At 54.7% G+C, this 23,970-nt stretch overlaps 1 protein-coding gene across 1 annotated transcript in view; it reads left to right on the top strand.

Moving 5' to 3' along the window:
* The window catches only part of LOC146345295 (uncharacterized), a 69,866-nt gene that overhangs the window by 29,504 nt on the left and 16,392 nt on the right, over window positions 1–23,970 (top strand). The window contains exons 2-3 of the mRNA XM_084859839.1: window positions 16,078–22,491; window positions 23,461–23,760. Coding sequence (XP_084715965.1) covers window positions 16,078–22,491; window positions 23,461–23,760 — 6,714 coding nt within the window. The remainder of the gene's footprint in view (window positions 1–16,077; window positions 22,492–23,460; window positions 23,761–23,970) is intronic.

Below are 23,970 nucleotides of genomic sequence, written 5' to 3' on the forward strand. Positions count from 1 at the left end.
CAGCCCGGCCTTAGACCGTGCTCCACGTGCCCCAGAGACAGGAGGTAAGAGGGCTGCAGTCCTGTGGCGGGCAAGGGAGCAAGCCCGCTGCACACAGGGGAGCTTGTATCTCAGGGAACATGGCCTGGATCAGGCTGCCGAAGAGAAAAATGCACAGCACGGAGGCCAGGAGAAATGGAAGCCACTGTCTTTCCCTTTAAGAGCTCAAGGTAGCCAGCTGGGCTCCAGGAGGGGCCTGAGCCGCACCCCCTTTTCCCAAAAGCCACCACAAGGCTCCAGGGCGGCCTTTTCACCCACACAGGATAAAAGGAGGGCCTCTTGGCCACAGGCTTCTTCTGATGCTAGCCACGGTTTCTGGCCATGGTTTGTTGCGGAGGAGGCCTGCCGCCAGGAGAGACCCTTCACGCGTGCTGAGCTGGCCTGTGGCCGAAATGGGTGCTGTGCTCAACCGTCTCCAGCTGCTGGTGGAAGGAGGTAAAACAAGGGAAATTTTGCTGGCTGCCTTGAGGCAGGCCTGTGCAGAGCATCTTTTGCTTTCTCCTTAGTTATGGCATTCCCCACTCTGGTGGCCTCCAGAGGTGTTGGACTACAATTCCCATCAGCCTGGTTCAGGCCACATGAATTGATGGGAGTTGTAGTGCAACACCTCTGGAGGCCACCAAAGTGGGGAATGCTGTAACTAAGTCATTGCTCCTATCCTGTACCCATCTGGGATAGGGGAGGTGAGCTTTGAGGCCTTAAAAAAAATGATTACATTTATATCCCACTTTTTTTTCCTCTTGCAAGTTGCTCAAGGCGACTTACCTGGTCCTCCTCCTCCTCCTCCTCTCTGTTTTATCCTCAAAACAACCCTGTGAGGTAGGTTAGGCTGAGAGTCTGACTGGCCCAAAGTCCCCCAGTGAGCTTCATGGCTGAGTGGGGACTAGAACCTGGGTCTCCCGCAACTGGCGTGCTGCCCTCCAGCATCATCGTTATTTGGGTTCAGAAGAGAGTTTTTTGTGTTTCGGAGCTCAGACCCCACCTCTGCCTGGTACAAAGGTTCTTGCGGAAGTTACTTTTCTTCTAGTCTCACCGGTTTGCCTTTGGTGACCGGCCAGTGGAAGCTGTAGTACAAGCCATCTGGGGGGCACCTGGTTGGGGGAAATGGCACAATGACTAGGGATGATGGGGGCTGTAGTTCAACCCATCTGGAGTGAGGCTGCCCTGGGACCACCGATTGCCCCCCTTTAGTTCTGAGCGGAAGGCAAGTGGGACCTTGGCCTCTGAGCCTCTTTAAAGAGGCTCCCTCCAGCTTGATCTGAGCTCATGCCTTGAGCTGTGGCTCCCTCCGCCTCCTCCACTCTTCCCCTCCCTTATCAGCTCATCTGCTGCGTTGCCTCTGTCCTCGGAGAGCATCTGTGCAAAGGTGCTTATCCGCCTCCTAATCCTCATCTGACCTCATGCATGTTGCTGCGCCAATTAGATCTCTCCTTTCTCTGGGGCGGGCATGGTGCCGAAAAGAGCTGATTCAGACTTTCCGGGAAAGCAGGTGACCCTCTGACGACCTTGGAGTACATGATGTTCCGCGCATGTGGAAAGCTAGCACATTAGGAAGAAGGCTTGTCCTCTAGCCTTCTCCCTGTCAGGTTACATTTTTCCTTGCACAGCAGTCTTTGGGCATGGGTGTGTGTGTGGGGGGGGGGAGTGGCAGTGGCATTCGTCCTGCGCCCTGAATGTGCTTAAACTGGCTCTGAGTTCGCTGCCTTTTTTTCACGGTGTGTCCATCGCAGGGACTTTGGTGCTGCAGATCTGCCTGGAGGGGACCCCGCAGACCCAAAATGCACAGGAGCTGGCTGCAGGGACTGAAACAAGGGCGCAGAACTTCTTTCAGCCTGTGGGCCAAATTCCATTTCAGAGAAGCTCTTGGGGGCTGCATTCCAGCAGTGGGCGGGGCTGAAGGCAAAGGGGGTGGGGCCAAGCATACCCGCATATTTTAGCTCAAAGCTCTTACTGTTGGCAACTAAGTCTTAGGAGAGGCCTTTCAACCTTCTAGAATGGGGAGAACACAGCACAAAACTGGGAAGCCATTGGTGGTTGGGGGAAAACAGGGGTTTGTGTGTGTGTCATGTGGGGAACCCCAAAGGGTCAGATTGGAACCCCAGGAAGGCCAGATTTAGTCCCTGTACCTGAGGTTCTGCACCCCTGGAATAAAAGATGGAAGGGCATTTTATGTATGCCCAGAGGTGCTATATGGGGCTGCCCTTGGAGACTGTTTGGAAACAGTGGCTAGTTCAGAATGCAGCTGCTAGATTTACTAACTGAGACTGGGATGTTGCAATCTTGCTATGCCATCTGCACTACAGTCTGTCCAGGCCACATGAGAAGTGCAGCTTTTAGGGCACAATCCTATGCATGTTTAGACAGAAAAAAGTCCTACAAGCCCCAGCATTCCCCAGCCAGGGGGCTTGTAGAATTTTTTTCCATCTAAACATGCATAGGGTTGAGCTCTTAACCTTTTAAAGCCCTTTATGGCTGAGGACCAGGGTATTTGAAGAGCTACCCATCTCCATATGTGTTTGCCTCTGTCTGTTGAAGGTCTTTCATGGTGAGTGGTTACTGTGAGTGGTTACTGGAGCGCTACCCAGAGAGGTTTGCCGGGTGCCTACCTAATTGTCTTTTTTTTTTTTTACACCAGGCAAAGACCTTTCTATTTTCCAAGGCCTTTGAGACATAATTTCCATCTTGCTTGTCTGTCTTTGTGCTGTGTTTATGATGTTGTGACCTTTTAGTTTCTTATGGCATTTTTTTGGCGTTTACTTCTTTGTTGTGCCTGTCTTGTAAAACCATCCTGGGAATGTGGCTGCAAAAAAGGCAAATGCTATTTTGGGCTGCATTAATAGAAGCATAGCTCCCAAATCCCAGGAAATACTCGTTCCCCTCTACTCAGCACTGGTTAGGCCTCATCTGGAGTACTGTGTCCAGTTCTGTGCACCACACTTGAAGAAGGATGCAGACGAGCTGGAGAGGGTTCAGAGGAGGGCAACAAAAATGATCAGGGGACTGGAAACAAAGCTCAGTGAGGACAGACTGAAAGAACTGGGCATGTTTAGCCTTGAGAAGAGAAGACTGAGGGGAGATAGGATAGCACTCTTCAAGTCCTTGAAAGGCTGTCACAGAGAGGAAGGCCAGGATCCCTTCTCGATCATCCCAAAGTGCAGGACGCAGGATAATGGGCTCAAGTCACAGGAAGCCAGATTCCAGCTGAACATCAGGAAAAACATCCTGACTGTTAGAGCAATCCGACAATGGAACCAATTACCTTGGGAGGCGAGGGGCTGTCCCATGCTGGAGGCATTCAAGACGAGGCTGGACAGCCACCTGTCAGGGATGCTCTGACTTGGATTCCTACATCAAGCAGGGGGTTGGACTCACTGGTCTTATAGGCCCTTTCCATCCCTACTGTTCTATGATGCTATGATTCTATGAATAGGACTGAAGGGCAGAATAAAAACATCTTGAATTAAAAAATAAAAAGCACCATCCCTTTCGCACACCAGAGAAGAAGGGGACCATGGAAGCAGTGCAGTGGTGGCAGTGCCAAGCAGTAGACACCTCTGAGAAGGAACTTGGGTTTCCAGGTCAGTGTGTCTCGCAGCCTTTCTCACATGGTTGGACTACAACTCCCACCATCCCCAGTCAGCATGGGTGATGGGAGTTGTGGCTCAACAGAACTGGTGGGCACCAGGTTGGAGAAGGCAGGCAGATGACTTCTTGGCTCCTGTTACAGCTGCGGTTCCTGATGCCACGGAATGGGCCGGCGGGAGATCCAGAGGCAGACCCGAGGCGGCCTTTGCACAAAGCAAAGTTAACTGGCCGAACCCCCTGCCGCAAGGTGCAGTGATGGCTTGAAAAGGGGATGAAACCAATTCATGGAGGCTCCGTCAATCTATGGCTTCCAGTCTTGGTGGCTCTGTGGAACCTCCAGGTTCTGGGGCAGTCTACCTCTGTTGCTGGGGTGTAGCAGTGGAGGGGGCTATCTCCTTCCTGCCCAGTTTCTCGGCTGCTTCCCCTTGGAGCAACAGAGACAACAGAGACTTCCTTTCACACATCCACCCCTAGGAAGGAAGCAACAACCAACTATTCTGGGCTCCTGATGAGTAAGAAAAAGTCTTTCTGGATCAGGCCAAGGGTTCATCTCATCCAGCGGAGACCAGAGGAGAGCAGCCTCTTCAGAGGTCCATTGGAGAAGGTGATCTCACCACCACCACCACCCAGCCAAAGGAGAGTTGTGGGTGTTTGGGGGGGTTGTTGGAGGGGAGAGGAAGGGGGGAGTTGAGATGGAGAAAGGAGGAGATCTGGCTGCAGCATCTTGGAGATCTGATGTGGCGGAGCAGAGCTCCTGCCTGGCAAGAGTGCCTGCTCTTTGCTTCCACATGTGTTCTGCTTCTATTGGAATAAAGCAAAGATGCCACATGTCCCTCGTGCAGCCTCCTCCAAAGGAGACCACACCCAAACTCTGGAGAATGACTGCAGAGGGGCTGCCTGTGTCGAGGGACCTTGAGGCTGATCAGGGGCATCCTGGGCCCACCAGGAAGACAGCCATGGAACCTTCCCCTTGAGAAGTAGTTAGCCCCCTCTCCTGGATTTGGGGGGCAGGCAGATGCCAAGCGACCACCAAACCTGAGGGAGGGCAGGTGTCTCAAGGTGTGGGCTTGGTCAGATGCAGAAGCGCCAGTTGGAGGACCCAGGACTCCTCATGCGTGAAGGCATCCTCATGAGCAAAGCTCTGCTCGTGAGTAGACCGTGCCCCAGGTGGCCTTGAGGGCCTGCAGCTGTGCTCTGGGTGGGGCTCTGAAGGTGCAGGCCTTGAGGCCTTCAGTTTACCTATTTATTTATTTACAATATTTGTATACTGCGCCATATCTAGAACAGACTTGGGAGCGGTGAACACAAGAGATAAAACAGTAAAAGGATAAAAAGATGAAAACACCAGATTAAAATTATGCTATTTTAAGAAACAGAATACCAACAGAAACTGTGACTGTTCAATTAAGGAATGTCTCCTTGAACAGTGCTGGTTTCAGGAGGCGCCGGAAAGCCTGATCTCCAGGGGCAGGGAATTCCAGAGGAAGGGGGCCACCACACTGAAGACTCTTCTCCTGGTGGACTCCAATTGGGCCACGGGTCCATGTGGAACCACCAGGAGCAAGCCTTCTCATGACCTCAGTGACGGGACAGGTTTATAGGGGAGAAGGTGCTCTCTCAGGTATCCTGGTCCCAAGTTGTTTAGGGCTTTGTACACGAGTACTAAAACCTTCAACCTGGCCCGGTAGCGAATAGGCAGCCAGTGCAGTTCCCTCAGCAAAGGAGTGACATGCTGGAAAGGGGCAGCTCCCGGCAACAGTCGAGCTGTTGCATTCTGCACTAGCTCCAGCTTCTGGAGCAGCCTCCCGGGCAGCCCCACAGAGAGCGCATTGCAGTAATCCAGACTTGAGGTTACTAGGGCCTGTGAGACTGTGGCCAAGCTATCCCTGTCCAGGAGAGGCTGTAGTTGGCGATCCAGCTGAAGCTGTAAAAGGCACTCTGAGCTGCCATGGCCACTTGGGCTTCCAGCGACAGTGATGGATCTCAGAGTACCCCCAAACTATGGACCTGGTCTTTCAGAGGGAGTGCAACCCCACCCAGAAGAGGCAATGGGCCTATCTCCTGGCTCCGGAACCACTCGCCCACAGGGCTTCCGTCTTGCCAGGATTCAGTTCTAGGCTCAGAGGGCTGGACCAGTGCCTAGAGGCCGGCCTGGTATTTCCCAGCTCTTCTCTGGAGCGCCCTGTGTTTGGACTTCGGACCCCTTGCTGCAGTCATTGACTTTCCCTTTGGAACTGACCTTGACGCATTCCCTGGAGCTCTGTCCTTGCACCACGAGGAGCAAGGCCGCAAGGCTGTGTCGCCCTCGGATCCTCACACTGCTACGAGTCTGGGGGAACCTTCCTGATACGAACCCTCATCCGTGGTGTCACCCAGTACTTCTGCCAGGGGGAGGGTGATGGCTCCGATTTCAGTGGGGCTGTGAATCCATTCTGGGTTGTAGTCAGAACCAGCCAGAACTCTGAGGGAGCTACCTGAGGTCCTGAACCCTGTCACCAAAATAGGTTCAGCCCCTTGGAGAGCTCCTTTAGAGTTCTGGCTGGTTCTGACTGAAACCCAGAATGGATGCACAGCTCCACCGCATCAGAGTCAGTGGCCTCTACTGACCGGCCTTCCCCAGCCTGGGGAAGGGTCTGTGTGCCCCCCTCCCCATCCCCTGCCCCTGCCCAGTGAGCTTCTTCCTTGTGCAAGCAAGGCCTGGCGAGCGGCTAGGCTTAAGCTCTTCTCAGTGCGAGAGAAGCGAGTGGTGCTGGCAGCCGTCTGAGCCGAGGGGGCAGCGGCTCGCGTTTCTCGTAAGCTGCAATCTGGCCCTCAAGGCTGAGTGGATCGATAGCCGCTCCAGAAGAGAGCCAGGCTCTCGGGCCCATTAGCCGGCCCTCCGCCCCGGAGCAGAGCAGCCGCACTCTCCGAGGCGCCATGCAGAGTTGGCAGCTCTCCCCGTCTCTGCCCAGAAGGCGACGGCTATGTAGTGCTTCCGTGGCGCTCGGGTAGCCAAAGTGCTTCAGAGACGTTCTCTCTGCAATTTGCAGGACAGCCCCGGGAAGTAATGGATGCAAGCCGGGGCGGGAGGCGTCCATGCAGGTGGTGGAGCAGGAGGAGGAGGGCAGCTTTTTGCATGGCGTCACTTTAATCCAGGGGCGTCGAACCTCTTTTGGCCCCAGGGCCGGACTCCATTTTGGGGAAGCTCCTGTGGGCAGGGGGGGCACATTCCAGGGATGGGTGGGGCCGGAGGCAAAAGGGGTCTGGCCAAAAATGCCCCACATACCAGCATATTTGAGCTTCCAGCTCTCACTGCCAGTAACTGAGCCTGGCATCCTAACCTTTTAGAACAGGGGAAAAACTACCTCCAAACCAGGAAACCAGCGGACTGTCAGGAGCGCCCTTGCTGCCTTCTGAAATCCTCAAGTAGCCAGAATCAACACACAGACGATAGGGCTCTTTTCCCATGCTTTATTTCCATTCAACCTAATGACGCTTACAGATGCTACTTGCCTGAGCCTAATGAGGGAAACTTAAGCGAGCTGCCTACCAGGGGTTTCTAGCCTTAGGGAATCAGTTGGTCTCCGTTCGTAAAGGCGGGAAGCCTCTGAACTTAAGGGCTAAGAGGCGAAAGTCCACCCCTTTCCCGTGGGGCATCGGGGCACAGCTGTTGACGTCGTGCCAAGCGGGCTGAGTGACATCAACTGAGTTTTTGCACCTCTGCTTCAATCCCAGAGCCCAAGCTGGGTGTGGAGTGGATGGGCAAGGAAGGGCTGAGCAAAGATCCCCCCAGTTCCTTGAGGCCCAGATCCCTCACCAGGGTGCTTATGCAGTCTGCTTTCTTCCTTTTATCTCTTTTATATTCTTTTAAACTGTTGTATATTTTATATCTTAATATTTTAATATGTGCCTGGGAGGACTATTGGACAACTCAGGGGGTGGGGGAGATGCCACCATAACTGTGGTCACGGGCAGGGGGAGGTATGGCGTTGGGGGGTTAACAGGCCAGCTGAGGAGAAGAGGGGCTAGACACCTTACAGCTGTCCCCTCTTCTGGTTCTTCCCCCAACCTGATGGTTCCTGGCAGCCTTACCAGTCTGCCCTCGGGTCTGGTGGTGCTGCTGCTGAATGCCAGGTCGGCCCAAAATAAGACCTCCCTCATCCATGATTTGATTGTGGATGAGGGGGCTGACCTGGCATGTATTACTGAGACCTGGGTGGGGGAACTGGGAGGGGTCACTCTCTCCCAGCTGTGCCCTCCTGGGTACTCGGTGCAGCACCAACACCGACTTGAGGGTCGGGGAGGGGGGGTTGCCGTGGTCTATAGGAATTCAATCTCCCTCTCCAGGCTTCCTGCTCATTCGAGTGCAGATCTTGAGTGTCTGTACCTTGTGTTGGGTACCCGGGACAGATTAGGGATTCTGTTGGTGTACCGCCCACCCTGCTGCCCATCGGACTCCCTGCCTGAGCTGCCGGAGGTGGTCTCGGACTTGGTGTTGAGGACCCCCAGGATGATGGTCCTGGGGGATCTCAACTTCCATGCCGAGGCCGCTGTATCCGGGGCGGCTCAGGACTTCATGGCCGCCATGACAACCATGGGGCTGTCCCAACATGTCATCGGCCCAACGCATATAAAAGGACACACGCTTGATCTGGTTTTCTCGACTGGGCAGGAGGATGGTGATCTGAAAGTAGAGGAATTAACATCTGTCCCTTTGTCATGGTCAGATCACTTCCTGCTGAGGTTTAGACTTCTGGTGGCCTTTCCCCTCTGCAAGGGTGGGGGACCTATTAAAATGGTCCGCCCCCGGAGATTAATGGATTCCGATGGATTCCAGAGGGCTCTGGGGGATTTTCCCGCTGGTATGGCTGGTGCTCCTGTCGAAGCCCAGGTCGCTCTGTGGAATGCAGAGATGACTCGGGCGGTTGACACGATCGCGCCCAAGCAGAGCCCGGCCAGCTCCTTGGTATACACCTGAGCTGGGGGCAATGAAGCAAGAGGGGAGACGGCTAGAACGCAGGTGGAGGAAAACTTGTGCTGAGTCTGACCGAACACAGGTAAGAGCCCACTATCGAGCCTACTCTGTGGCGGTGAGGGTGGCAAAGAGGCAGTTCTTTTCCACCAGCATTGCATCTTCTCAGTGTCGCCCGGCGGAGCTTTTCCGAGTGGTTCGCGGCCTGTTACATTCTGGGCCAGGGAGAGAGACGGTGGAACCCTCGGTAGCACGCTGTGACGGGTTTGCGCGGCACTTTGAGGATAAAGTCGCTCAGATTCGTCATGAATTGGACACCACGATTAATGCAGTTCCATTGGTAGAGGCGTTCAGAGCACTGTCTGGTCCAGTTTTATTGGATGAGTTTCAGTTACTGAGGCCTGAGGATGCAGACAAGGTGCTTGGCCAAGTCCGATCGACCACTTGTGTGCTTGACCCTTGCCCTTCATGGCTTATTAAATCAAACAAGGAGGGGATATCCAGCTGGGTCCAGGAGGTTGTAAATTCCTCCTTGAGAGAGGGAGTGGTGCCTGCTGCTTTAAAAGAGGCAGTAATTAGACCACTCCTGAAAAAGCCTAACCTGGACCCAGAGGATGTTAACAATTATAGGCCAGTGGCCAACATCCCCTTCCTGGGCAAGGTGCTTGAGCGGGTGGTTGTAGGACAGCTGCAGGCACTCTTGAATGAAACGGATTATCTAGATCCATTTCAATCGGGCTTCAGGCCTGGTTTTGGAACGGAAACTGCCTTGGTCGCCCTGTGGGATGACCTCTGCCGGGAGAGGGACAGGGGGAGTGCGACCCTGTTGATTCTCCTGGACCTCTCAGCGGCTTTCGATACCATCGACCATGGTATCCTTCTGGATAGGTTGTCTGGGTTGGGAGTTGGAGGCACTGCACTACAGTGGTTCCGCTCCTACTTGGATGGCCGATTCCAGAAGGTGGTGCTGGGGGATTATTGCTCTGTGCCATGGCAATTGTGCCATGGGGTTCTACAGGGCTCTATTTTATCCCCCATGCTGTTTAACATCTACATGAAACCACTGGGGGAGGTTATCCGGAGGTGTGGGCTGAGGTGCCATCAATATGCGGATGACACCCAGCTCTACCTCTCTTTCTCATCAAAACCAGGTGAGGCAGTGGCTGTTCTGAACCAGTGCCTGGGCACGGTAATGGACTGGATGAGGGCCAATAAACTGAAACTCAATCCAGACAAGACGGAGGTACTGTTAGTGGGTGGTTCGTCTGCCCGGCTAGGTGATAATCAACCTGTTCTGGAGGGGGTTGCACTCCCCCTAAAGGATCAGGTTCGTAGTTTGGGGGTGCTCTTTGATCCAGAACTGTCACTTGAGGCACAGGTGAACTCAGTGGCACGGAGCACTTTTTATCAGCTTAGGCTGGTATACCAACTACGCCCTTATCTGGACAGAGATAGCCTAGCTACAGTTGTCCATGCTCTGATAACTTCTCGTCTGGATTACTGCAATGCGTTATACGTGGGGCTGCCTTTGAAAACGGTCCGGAAACTTCAGCTGGTCCAAAATAGGGCAGCAAGATTGTTAACAGGGACTGGCCTGCGAGCTCGTATTACGCCAGTACTTTTCCAGCTGCACTGGCTGCCAGTCCATTTCCGGGCCCGATTCAAAGTGCTGGTGTTAACATTCAAAGCCCTTAACGGCTTGGGGCCAGGTTACCTGAAGGATCGCCTCCTCCCATATGTGCCTGCCTGGACCTTAAGATCATCATCAGCGGCCCTTCTCCGTGAGCCCCTGCCAAAGGAAGTGAGGCGGGTGGCTACTAGGAGGAGGGCTTTTTCTGTTGTGGCACCCCGGCTCTGGAATGAGCTCCCTAGTGAGGTTCGCCTGGCGCCTACATTGTACTCCTTTCAGCACCAGGTGAAGACCTTTTTATTTTCCCAGGCATTTTAGCTTTCTAAATTTTTATCTTTGCTGTTTTAAATCTGTATTTTAAACTCCTGTACTGCTGCTAGGTTTTATTGTGGTTGTATTGTTATATTGTGGTTTTAATGTTCTATATATTTTAAATTGTTTTATTGTGTGTTGTTTGGTTTTAGTTTTTGTGAACCGCCCAGAGAGCTTCGGCTATTGGGCGGTATAGAAATGAAATAAATAAATAAATAATAAATTCCTTCCAGCCCCCAAATGCCCTGCGTTCCTGCTTACTGGTTCCGCAGCTTTTGAGTGGCAGTATGAGGACCACTCGGCCTGTCGCAGAAATTGCAGATTAGGGGGGGAACAGGCCCTTCTACATTTCCTCAGGTTGAGGGGAGCCTGTCTCACCATCTTTGCGGAACTAAATTTCACCCTTTCTATGGTGAAAGAAATGTAGAAGTAGCTGATTGCTGGGCAAATTGGGATGTGGGCTGGAGGTTTGAGGCTGAAAGAATATTTGCTTGCTGAAGGCTTCCTGTTGACCTCAGGGCAGAATAAATCTTTGAACAGGGATCTTCCTGATTCACAGGGTAGTCTCATAGCTGCAGTGCCATGCCTGCTTTTGGCCCTGACAATGGCCATGGCTTTAGTTCCATGCAAACAAATGGGAGAAGCTGTTGTGTCCGAGCCTAAATCAGCCTTCCTTAGCCTGGTGCCCTCCAGATGGGTTGAACTGCAGTTCTCATAGAATCATAGAATAGTAGGGTTGGAAGGGGCCTATAAGACCATCCAGTCCAACCACCTGCTCAGTGCAGGAATCCAAGTCAGAGCATCCCTGACAGGTGGCTGTCCAGCCTCATCTTGGATGTCTCCAGCGTGGGAGAGCCCACCACCTCCCTAGGTAACTGGTTCCATTGCCGTATTGCTCTAACAGTCAGGACGTTTTTCCTGATGTTCAGCCGGAATCTGGCTTCCTGTAACTTGAGCCCATTATTCTGTGTCCTGCATTCTGGGATGATCGAGAAGAGATCCTGGCCTTCCTCTCTGCGGCAACCTTTCAAGGACTTGAAGAGCGCTATCCTATCTCCCCTCAGTCTTCTCTTCTCAAGGCTAAACATGCCCAGTTCTTTCAGTATCTCCTCGTAGGGCTTTGTTTCCAGTCCCCTGATCATCTTTGTTGCCCTCCTCTGAACCCTCTCCAGCTTGTCTGCATCCTTCTTAAAATGTGGTGCCCAGAACTGGACACAGTACTCCAGATGAGGCCTAACCAGTGCTGTGTAGAGGGGAACAAGTATTGGAAGCTGTACTTCTATTAATGCAGCCCAAAATGGCATTTGCCTTTTTTGCAGCCACATCACATGACTGGCTCATATTCAGCTTGTGATGGACAACAATTCCAAGATCCTTCTTGCTTGTAGTGTTGTTGAGCCATGTATCCCCCATCTTGTAACTGTGCATTTGGTTTCTTTTTCCTGGGTTCAGAACTTGGCATTTATCCCTATTAAATTTCATTCTGTTGTTTTCTGCCCACCACTCCAGCCTATCAAGCTCACTTTGAATTCTGTTTCTGTCTTCCAGGGTATTAGCTATCCTGCCCAATTTTGTATCATCTGCAAATTTGATCAGCATTCCCTTCACCTCCAAGTCATTAAGGAAAATGTTGAAGAGCACTGGGCCCAGGACTGAGCCCTGTGGTACCCCGCTCGTTACCTCTCCCCATTTGGGAAGATCCCATTGATAAGCACTCTTTGAGTCCGATTCTGTAGCCAACTGTGGATCCACCGGACCATTGTTTCATCTAGCCCACTTTGAGCTACTTTGCTAATCAGGATATCATGGGGCACTTTGTCGAAAGCTTTGCTGAAGTCCAGGTATATTATGTCCACAGCATTCCCACAGTCCGCAAGGGAGGTTACCTGACCTTATCATCCATCAGCCGGTTCTGAGGATTCATGGGAGTTGTAGTCCAACCCATCTGGACAGCACCAGGTTGGAGAAGGCTGCTTAAATCCTGCTGTTCTCCATGGGACTAACGTTAGCTGGATTGCAACCTTTGTGCATCACCAGACCATAGCATGGTGCATACATTAATGCACAGTTTTCTGATGTCCAGCTGGAAGACCTGACTTCTGAGACCGGGGGGCCCCAATTTCCCTCACATAAAGTGCTTCCAGGTGGAGGGCTCTATCAAACGGCTTTGTGCAGCTTATTCCATCTTTCCTTCCTTAAGGCACCATCCTATGCATGCTGGCTGGGGAATCCTGGGAGTTGAGGGACTTTTTCCTGTCTAAATCTGCATAGGATTGCGCCCTTGATGGATGATATTGCAATGGAAGCAGGTGGGTGGATAGGGTCACTAAACCCTAATTGACCAGCTCCTGTGAACAGTGGAATTTAAGGCAGCCTTCTCCAACCAGGGCTCCTGTCAGTTCAATAGAGGTCTAGAGGAGAGAATTTTGACAGTGCAGCTTTTCTCTCCATAACGATAGCGCAGTGGCATGCATGACAAGCTGTGCAGTGTGTGATTCCCTCTAAAATGGCTATGTGAGTGACAAGGGCCCTAGTGTATTGAAAGGCTGGCCATCCTTGCGGTGGAGAATTCTCTGGGGATAATACCAGATGGCAGAAATCGCTTGGATGTTGGTGCTGAATTCTGCAGCTCCATCCCAGCTGCCATTTAGGCTTCAGGCCAAGGACTGGGCCTCTTCCAGAGGGCATCTGAGCTGCTCCACCTGGTCTTTTATGAGAACTGATCGTTCTGTTCGCTGGGATTTTAGTTGTGCCTCATGTTAATTGGGGGTTGGATCTGGGTGTAGGTACGTTCCACGGGGAGAAGCAGGCTTCTCCGCTCCCTCCTCCAGAGGAAATGCTACACAATGGCTGGGTTCAACACAGCAACCCATGATTCAACCACAACCCATACTCAGCCCATACTCTGGCTTGTCATGTTGTGTGAACCATGTCTGAGGGTTGGGGGACTCTGTTGACTGGGGTGAGCTATGGTGCAGGAGGGGAGAAGAGAGCCCCCAGAATCGAATGGGGGCACTTTCTAGGAGTGGAGCCCCGCCATCCACAGAAGCAAAATCTTGGCTTTTTATATGATACATTTGAACAGGTTCTGCAAATTGTCTTGGAGAACTTTGTTGAAAAAAATTTATGTGCTGAATACTAAATAACTCTGGGTTTAAAAAAATAAATAAATTAGACCCCTGTCCTGGGCAGCTTTTCTGATCCTACATAGGTGGGTGATGGTTGCAGTGGTGAAGGGAAAGCACTCTGTACATTCTCAGCAACTTTTTCTCTATAGACTTCACACATTCCAGGTCCTGAGCCCAGCTGAAACAGACCCCTTGTGAATACCCTTTCATACCAACTTGTCTAGATGCAGAGCTGCTGCTGCTGCTTCTTCTTCGTCTTCTTCTTCTCCCCCCCCCCCCTCTCGTGCTGATGATGGAGTTGGTGGGTGATGTAGCAATGAAATCTTCTCAAGGCAGGCTGTCTTTGACCGCTGACTGTTGGGAAACACTCTGCTAAAAACTGACCTGTGATCACTGCAGAGATGATGGGAATGACTGGGTGGGGAGGATGGTGTCAACCCACCTTCCCCAACCTAGTGCTCTTCAGATGTGTTGGATGCAACTTTCATCACCCCCAGTTTGCCAGGCTGGTTGGGGATGATGGGAGGTACAATCCCACACATACAGACAGCCCCTAGTTGGAGAAGGCTGGTCTAGATGAAGGGCGGCCACAGAGTTGAGCACGGCTGCTGGGCTTCCAGTGTCGCCTGCCCACACACCGAGGAGCGGTCTGTGGGGCTCTCGCAGAGCAGGCCCCGTCGGTGCTCCCCCCCCCCGCCCCAGCCTGGCTCTCCTCCAGGGCTCTTGCGGATGGAGCAGGCCTGCAATGACTCTGCTTTTCCAGTGGCGGAAAGAAACTAGAACACTGCAGAGTGCTGGGTTTTCGATCTGTTTGTTTTGTAAAGTCTGGTGTCACATTTTAGATGGAGACACCTATTTTTGACAGCAGGCGCCCATCTACTGATCTTGTACTTTGCCATTTTGTTGTGACGAATGAACCAGACGTGGGTTGGACTGGACACTAGTTAGATTCAGAAAAGCCTTCGAGCAAAGTGCAGCTGTCATGGTTGGGCCCACCGCACTCGCCCATCTGCGTGACGCTATGCCCACTGGCACCCCTAGGCACAGCCCCTGCCGTGGTGCGCCCACATAGCCCCCTGAGAGAGCGGTCTGGCCATTCTGTTCCCCTGTGGGGGCTGCCCCACAGCTGTGGGGAGGAGGCAGCCATAGAATTCTGGCCCTCGGACTGTTGCCCCCAGCTTCAAATTGTATCAGCTGCAATGTGCTGGTTAGGGAAGTCTGCCACTTAGTGACCAAAGATGGTACTGCAGGCTTTAAATAACAAACTCATCAATTAAAATTAATTAATGATCTTTAAAACCCAAATAATCCCGAAGTGCATTCCCGTAGGGTCTCCTTAGCATGTACGACAAGTTTTGGGTATCTAGGTTTCACAGTCTTGGAACTATGGTGCAGACAGATATCCTCCTCTGTTATTATAGATGGAAGACAATGATGACAATTGTACAACAAATCATGATGGTATAGTGGGGATATCAAATTGAAGCACAAACATGTAGATTTGCAAGAAAATAGCAGTGCTTGCCCATTTGACCCTGAAACTAGAATCTTAACGAAAGAGGAAATGCTCTGCAACCTCCGAAGATCTTAGCTGGGAGGGCTCTGACCTCCATCTAGTGACCTGGCTAGCTATTGGCTCAGCAGCTGAGGCGTCACGGAATGTTAGGAACATTCTAACATATGAAGAAACTTGCATCACACAAGGCCAGGGGGCTGATGGGGTGGCGTCCTCTTTGCAGAGATGGATTAAGCAGAGAAGGGTGTAAAATTGCAAAATGGGCCAACTCTTAGGCTGTATGTATGTGGGGGAATGTGGGTAGAGGGTGGGGGGCACAGAAAGGATGGGCCAGAAAATCAAGCCATGAATGTCTATGGCAGCGTTCCCCACCTGGTGCCCTCCAGGTGTGCTGGACTACAGCTCCCAGTCCAGCACATCTGGAGGGCACCAGGTTGGGGAAGGCTCTTTTATGGACCACCACTTTTTTTCTATGCCAGTGGTGGGGGGAACTGTGTGTGGAAAAGCCCCATCTCCCCACCACACTCTGGCTGCCCCAAACCAGCAAACTAGTGAACTGGGGGACAGGAGTTAACCAGCCATTGTCTGACAGTAATCCCAGGTGTTAGCTGTTCCAAGGCTTGTGTTTTAAACTCCCTGTAAGCCAGGCGGGTTTTAAAATGCCTGTGTTGTAAGAATCCCTGTGTTTTAAAACCCCTGTGTTTTAACATCCCTGTAAGCTAAGTGGGCTTTTAAAATCCCTGTGTTTTAAAATTCCCCATGTTTCAAAATCCCTGGAAGCTCAGTGGGTTTGGTGTTTCTCCAGACACCCCACCCCAGTGTTGAGATCTTGCTTCTCGCTTGGTGTGACAAGCTTCTCGACTGACCTGTCTTCTCCCCACCGCTCCCTGCCCCTCTGCCCCCTCTCCCTCTGCAGGTGACTCTCGGAACAACTCCGCCTCCTCCACCCCAAGCGGCGATGCCCTGACTCCCTTGCAGATCTCCGCAGCGGTGATGCCCGGCTGCCCGGTGGACCTCCCCATGGACCCCACCCTCTGCGGGCAGAAAGGCGTGCCGGCTTTTCTGCCCACGAAGAAAGAAGACCGGCCTCAGCCGGAAGGAGCCAGTTGCGACACGGCTGTGGGCAGCGCCACAGCGGGCCTGGTGGCGCTGAGCGAATGCGGCCAAGTCTTGATGGAGCAGGCCCCGAAAGCTGCTCAGGCAGCCCCCAAAGGTCTTGGGGAGCCTCCCGGCGTGGACACGCTGGACACCAGGATAGTGATGGGGGAGGAGACTCAGTGCCTTGGGGAGCAGGGTGATGTGGAGGGGCCTGAGCTGCAGGGGCCCCCCGCCCCGCCCCAGTCCGGCATCTTGGAAGACAGCTCAGGCGAGGAGGCCGCGAGTGACGCGGAGGTTCAGGCCCCAGAGGCTGCCGTGGGGCCGCCCCCTCCCATCCCGAGCGACTTGAGCGCCCGCCATGCGCTCCTGTCTCTGCCCGGCCTCTTGAGGCACAAGGAGCCGGAGGCGGCAGCGGCGCCCTCTCTCTCTCAGGGCAGCCCGGCGGCCAACGTGCCTTCCCCGCCTCCCACCCTCAGCAAAGACTTTCCCTTGGTGCTCGCCGAGGGCCAGGCCCTGCCTGTCAAGCCCCCCAGCGGCCTGGACCCAGAGCTCTACTTCACGGCTCCCTCGACCCCCATCAGGACTGTGTTTTCCCACCTCAGGCAGCCTCCTTTCTCCAAAGAGAGCCTGAGCGAGGAGCAGAACGACACTGACACCGAAGGCCTCTGCTCCCCGCCCACCTCGCCCTCGGGCTCCTACATCACTGCCGAAGGGGGCAGCTGGGCCTCTTCGGGCACCGCAAGCACCTCCCCGTCCTGCTCGCCAAACCTGATGGCTGAGGCAGAAGCCCTGGAGGCCCCAGCGGCGGAGGGCGAGCCCCTGCTGGAGGGGGGGCCGAGGCTTCCCGGGGGGCCCTGTCTGTCTCCTGAGTTGGACAGGAAGGTGACCTTCCACACGCTGTCTTCCAGCACTTTGGTTCACTCTTCATTTCCCACAGAGGACGACGAGGAAGGCAAAGAGGATGGGCAGACGACTCCGGAGGAAGACGAAGACTGGGGCTCCGAAATGGCTGCCTGCAGGCCAGTCCCTCGGGCATTGGAGCAGCCCTGTCTGCCTTGGCCAAGGAGTGGAGAAGATTCTGAGGACGAAGCAGATCTGACCCCTGGGCCCTCGGGGCACCAGCTCCTCGAGGTGGAGAAGAGCCTCCCTTCCCATGAAGCTGGAGCTGGAGACTCCCTGAGGGGGCTTGTGGGATCCAAGCCCAGCCCCTTGCCCTGCTCCCTTGCTGCCTTCCCTGGGCCTCCATTGGAGCTCGGTAGCACATCCGGGCTGAGCCCCTCTGAGGCTAGTGCTCCCGACGAGCTGCAAGCGGAGACACCGGCCCCCTCCCCAGACGACGGCGGGGAGAATGATCAGATGATTTCGGCGCTGCTTCTGCCCTTCCATGGGAGCCTCCTCTTTGAGGCAGAGTCTGTGGAGATCACGCTGTTCCCCCAAGGGGAGTCGGCGGAGAACGATGCCCTCTACGGCGTGGAGGAGGAGGACAGTGCATCCGCCTCCTTCCTGCACTCGCTCTCGGAGACCTCCATCAACGAAGGGGTGGACGAGTCCTTTGCCTACCAGGACGACACCTCGCCCTCCTCCGACTCTGCCTCCTACAACGGGGAGGAGGACGAGCGGCTCTACAGCGTCGAACGGCATGCGGTGGTCACGGAGGGGGCTCGCGAAGAGGCCAAATCGGCCAGAGGAGAGGTGGAGCCAGGACCCTCCTGCTCGGGCAGCGAGAGCGAGATGGAGACCTCGTCGGATGCTTACAACACAGAGGAGGATGACGTCGCTTCTGCCGCTTGCAAGGGACACGAGCCAGCCCGGGGAGGGCTCGAGGGGAGAGGCTCCTTCCAGGAGGAGCCTGAAGAGGAAGAGATGCCCCAGGACAGCCAACTCGGAGCTCCGAGCCCCTTTGAGACAGCGGCCATCTCCAGGCTGCAAGTTGAGCTGAAGCGTGATGGCCCCCATGATTCTTCCGGATGTTCGGAAGGCAGCAGTGTTTCTCCTACCGGTCAAGGATGGGAGTCTCCTCTGGAGCAGGACATGGCAGCTGCTTCAGGAGCGTTAGCTCTGGAGACCAGATGCGAGGAAGAAGAGTTGTCTCCAAGGGAAACAGCCCCCTCCCGTGCCTCCTTGGAGCACCAGTCTCTGTTGGACGTGCAAGAGGCCTTGGAGAAAGGCGGCCCTGATCCTGGAGAGTGTCTGATTGCCTGCTTTGATACGGACGAAGAGGCAGACACCCTTCCCCCTTTGGACAATGCCACAGAGAAGCCTCAGCCGGTCGGCCAAATTGTGGAAGAATGGATAGGTCAGGTTTGTGTGGGAACCGCCATCCCACTGGGATGGGACCCAAAGCTGTATCCTGCTCTGTTCGTGGAGCCGGTGGTGAGAGAGGTCAATGACGCGTCTGCCTTTGATATCGGTGCCAGGCTGAAAGAGTCCGAGGAACGGCTGCTCGAGCTCCTTGACCAAGATGGTGCTTCAGGAGGAGGTTCAGTAGAACTGGGGAGGCAGAATGGAGGGATGTTGGACACTGAGCCGGAGAAGAAGGAGGCGCCATTTGTATCGCTCCTGGAATCCTCCGAGGCGGCCATCTTGGAGCAGCCAGAAGTGATCCGAGCAGACAGCGAGCCAGCGGAGGAGTGCCTTATTGCTTGCTTTGAGTCGGAGGATGAACTTGAGGAGGCCTCATCTCTCGACCAGGTGAACAACAATGAGGACAGTGTAGTGGTGACATTTCCTGAGGCGAAACCCGATTCTCAGCCCCTTATGGGACTGGACAACACACAGGAGAACATTTTTGTAGCAGCCAGCGAGGTCAACTTGGAGGCAGCAGCCCCTCTGCCCCACGAATCTCCTCTGCCCCACACAGATGATGAGGAACTTGCTGAAGGCCAGAACTGGTGCATCGGCAGGATGCGGGGAGACGCAAGCGAGCCAGAGAGGGAGGCCCACGCAGGACATCTCCCCAAGAAGGAGCAGGCACGAGGGGATGGTGCAATCCCCGAACCTCTCAAGCCATGCTTGGAGACTGGCGAAGCCAAAGATTCCAACAGGAGAGAAGCTCGACTCAGTGAGCACTGCCCTGTGCCGTCACTGGGAGAAATGGGCGGCCATTTTGAGGAAGCTGCGGAGGAAACCATAGAGAATGCCGAGGGCCGCTTGCATCAGCTGAGGAAAGAGGTCCCCGTAGGGCATGATGAGCCAGAGGAAGTGGCTGAGGCGTTGGGGGAGCGACAGCAAGTGTTGTTGGACGAGGGCAGTGTTGACCAGAGTTGGGAAACTCCATCGGAGGAAGAGGAGGTGGCTTCTGAACTCGGAAGTGAAGAATGCAGCAGAGCAGACTCGGTTGCTGAAGTCCCACCAGTGGAAGAGGCTGCTCAGCTAGGAGAGCAGCCTGAAAAGAAACACTTACCCACGGAGGCCCCGGGGCTGCTGGAGCTGGGAACCTTTGCAGCTCAGGGAGCAGATGCTGGCTACCTGGCCATCAAGCATCCTGACCTGAGAGATGACAACATGAATATGTTGCAGGTTGAGAGTGATGAGACTACTTGTGCTCCAGCCCATCTTGCTGACGGCAACGATCCCCCCCTGTTGGCAAGCCCTAACGAAGAGACGGTGCGCGAAGAAGAAGAGAAGGACAAAGTGATTCCCACTGCTGGTGAGCCGACCAGCCAGATCGGCCATCCAGAGTTAGCAGATAGAAAAGAGGCCACTGAATGGCCCCAGCTTGGGGACATTCAGAATCTAGAACCCCAGGTAGCAACCAAAGATGCTGAGCTCCTAGTTCCACCAGGACCGGAGGCTCGGAGCAAAGTGGCACCTGTGGAACTGGCTGCATCTCTGCCTGCTTTGGATGGGCACTGTCCTTCAGAGACCAAAGCTCAGGTAGCCAAGGCTGGCCCAGGACCTCCCCCTGTGGAAACCATCCACAGCATGCCTTCCAGAGACCGTGCTGGCGACCTGCCTGGGCTGCAGCCACAGGTGCCCAAGAAGACCTTTGCACAAGCTCTGCTTCAGGGTCTCCTGCCTGTACTAGATGCTGAACTTGCCCTTCCGGAGAAGGATCAGGATGCAGCACAATCTTCCCCCGAGCAGCCTGACGGCTCCCCATCCCGCTCTCACACAGATTCTAGCTTCTTCACGGCTGCTGAGGATAGTTTCAGTGAGACCACTGTGCTGGCTAGATCTCCAGACTCTGAGAGAGGAGAAGAAGAACATCAGACTCCCGAGCAAGCGTGGGGCAGCCCAGGTCAGGTAGTGGAGGCGAGCGCTTCTCCTGCACAAGAACTGCAGGTGGCTGCATCCGAGGTAGTGGAGCATCCGGCTGCGTCCGAGGTGGTGGAGCGTCCGGCTGCGTCCGAGGTGGTGGAGCGTCCGGCTGCGTCCGAGGTGGTGGAGCGTCCGGCTGCGTCCGAGGTGGTGGAGCGTCCGGCTGCGTCCGAGGTGGTGGAGCGTCCGGCTGCGTCCGAGGTGGTGGAGCGTCCGGCTGCGTCCGAGGTGGTGGAGCGTCCGGCTGCGTCCGAGGTGGTGGAGCGTCCGGCTGCGTCCGAGGTGGTGGAGCGTCCGGCTGCGTCCGAGGTGGTGGAGCGTCCGGCTGCGTCCGAGGTGGTGGAGCGTCCGGCTGCGTCCGAGGTGGTGGAGCGTCCGGCTGCGTCCGAGGTGGTGGAGCGTCCGGCTGCGTCCGAGGTGGTGGAGCGTCCGGCTGCGTCCGAGGTGGTGGAGCGTCCGGCTGCGTCCGAGGTGGTGGAGCGTCCAGTGGTTGAGACTGAAGATGCTGAGGCTGAACGCTCGGCTACACCACTGAAGATCTCGCTAGCAGAGGAATCTTTGCAGCAGAGCATGGCCATGTGTCTGCATTACACTGCTCTTGCCCAGACATCTTGCTTGGCCGTCCTGCAGGGTGCTGCAGAACAAAGGGATACATCACCTGTGCTTGGCAACAGCCAACAGCTCTTCTTCGCTTCTGAAGAAGAGATCTATTTGACCAAGCCCAAAGATGACCAATGTGACATTTCCAGTGGAAATGTAGAAATGGTGCTTGCTGGTGCTGCAGAATATTTGGAGACTGCCAACCTCAACGCAGCCTTGACTGAGCCTGTAACTGTCACCGCAGAGAGCTTACCAGCCACCTCAAGGCAGCTTGAACCGTTGGGTGCCTTGTTGTCGAGTGTCACCAGAGGGATGGAATCTCCAGACGTTCTTGCAGATCAGCAGCAAATAACCAGCATGTTGCAAGGCTCCTTTGGGAACCTGGAGGAGCAGAGAGTGGGGGGCACTCGACTCATGAGCAGCCAACTCGTAGCAGAAGCACAGAGCCTCCTTGTCCGCCTTAAGGAGAACACCTTGGAGAACTCCTCTGGAGAACTCACACCAGACTTGTCAGAAACGAGAGATTCTGAAGAAGAGTTGGAGTCTCCGGTTTCTGATAATGATATTGCTGGTGGTGGCGAAGACCATGAGGCCTGGCAACCTTGTGAGGAAGCCAGAGGCAAAAACAAACGGGAGGTTGAGAGGCATGAAACTCCCCTGCCTAAAGGGGAGGACATTGCCCCCATTTCAGAGGTGGTGGAGATGCCTGCCAGCCATTTGGTAGCTTCTGGCTCAGAAGAAGCAGAGCAGCTAGCCGAAGATGTCATCTGCTTGCCCAGTGATGACGAGGCAGAGGCAGCTGAGGTTGTTGATGGATGGACATCTCCAGGCCTGCTGGAAGAGCTGCCGCTCCAGAGTCCAGAATCTGAAGACATGGCAGAAGAGAGAACCAGGGAGACGCTGGAAGAGATGAGATTAGGAGACACCACTGTGGAGGCTAGTCCAATGGAGAAGGATCAGGAGGAGGAAGAAGAACCCATTCCCTCAAAGAATCTTGCTGAAAGCATGGAAGCCCCCAGCCCTGAAGCCACCTTGTTGCCCACGGACTCCACCACTCCTCGGTCGCAGAGTCCACGGCCCTTGGAAGCATCATCCCAAGAGCCTCTTGCCGCTCCTTTGCACCCGGAGCAGCCCCCCTCTCATCCCCTAGAGGGGGCTCCCATCTCACCACCTCCTTCTCCACTGTCTGAGCCCCCAGAAGTGCCTCCTGTTTCACCCTTGATGCTGCCGTCACCTCCCTCAGAGGGCCACGTCCAAGGTCCAGCAGCTACCTCATGGCATCCTGCTGCTGCAGTGAGCCCCGATGAGGGACACGCTCCTTCCAAAGAGACTGTGCTTCTCCTGCGGGACTCCAGAAAACTGCCTGTGGAAGGTAAGGCTTCCTTTCCCTGTCCCCCATCCGAATCAAAACATGAAGGTGTCTTCCACAAGCTGCTAGATCTGTATGTGTCCAGGTACCAGGGTTGTACCCCCTTGCCTGGCACAACCCCCTAGGCCAGCCTTCCCCAACCTGGTGCTCTCCAAACGTTTTGGATTTCAAATCCCACCCGCCCTAGCCAGCATGCCCAATGGTCAGGAAAGCTGGTTGTATTATGTATATAATATATATTGGAGCACCACTCTTGAAATATTTACACTGAAAGGTGTGATAAAAGTCACCATGCACGCACCTGCATGTGGTAGTGCACTCAACCTTCAGATCTCTCCTCCCTTACGAAGCTGTAGTTTCCCCTCTTGTCTCTTGTTGGCCATTCGGCTTAATCATAAGGACATATCTGAGGAATCTGCTCACTCCTGCCTTGCTTTCCCCTTGCTGCCCCATTCCTTCCCGCAATCTCTGTAGGTTACCTTTGCTTTCTCCTTGCGTCTCCCTCTCTATCCCAGTTTTACACAGCCCCCTTTTTTAATTCTGTGAAACCACACTGACATCAATGAGGCTGCCTAAACGGTATTGGGCACACGTTGGCATCCTAGCAAGTGTGCTGAATGTGGCAAGTGCACCCCAGTGTAGGGGGCTTAGGATTTTTAAGGCAAGGCAGAGGTCAGGGTGACATTAGATATTCAGCAAAGCCCACTTCCTCTTCAGTAAGAAATGCGTCCTCTCATCCAAGTTCTCCAAGGCATTTCCTGAGCCACACGGACTCCCAGAAGGCTCATGAGCGATTCCTGGCTTCCGTCTTCAGTTGTTATGTCTGACTCTCAAAGGGAGGCACCTGGCTGGCACCAACCGAGATCCCCCCCATACCGACGTGGCTTGGGGGCAAATGCGGTGCCAGCCAATAATTGGAGGGGCAAAGGACGTCCGCCCCAAGGCGTGCCACTAACCTGCCTTCTTCTTCAGCCCTCGAAATCTCCAGGCCTTCGGTGCCCTGCCGAGCCGAGCCACTTCCCAGCAGCAAAGATTCCAGAGGCCGGAACCGGTTGCCTGGCAACAAAGATTCCCGCGGCAAGGACTCCGTCTCCACAGGAGAGAAGCGAGCCGATCGCGCGTCTGCCCGGCTGGAGTCGAGCTCCTCCAGCGAGAGGGAGCTGTCGTACCGCTGCCCGGAGATCGAGAGCCTGAGGGAAGCGGCTGGCATGATGCTCTTGGAAGAGAAGAAGCCATCGGCGGGCCGGCGGGGCCAGGAGACCAACCACAAAGGTAACTGCTCCATTGGCCTCTGCTGTACCTGTTCAGATCAAGGTGGGCAGAGCCGGGGCCAGGCCGGTGTTCTCCCTTTGGATAGTGCCGCCAACGCCCCCCCCCCGCCCCGCTGACCTGAGCTTCTGCTGCCATGGATTCCCTGGCCAGTTTTGCTACCACGGCTGAATACCCCTGGGGGCTCTGCAGGGTACAGCCCCTCCCTCCTGC

The sequence above is a fragment of the Heloderma suspectum genome, chromosome 5, assembly GCF_057233095.1.
Source record: "Heloderma suspectum isolate Gila_16-S chromosome 5, 16-S_ref, whole genome shotgun sequence".
Classification (NCBI taxonomy): domain Eukaryota; kingdom Metazoa; phylum Chordata; class Lepidosauria; order Squamata; family Helodermatidae; genus Heloderma; species Heloderma suspectum.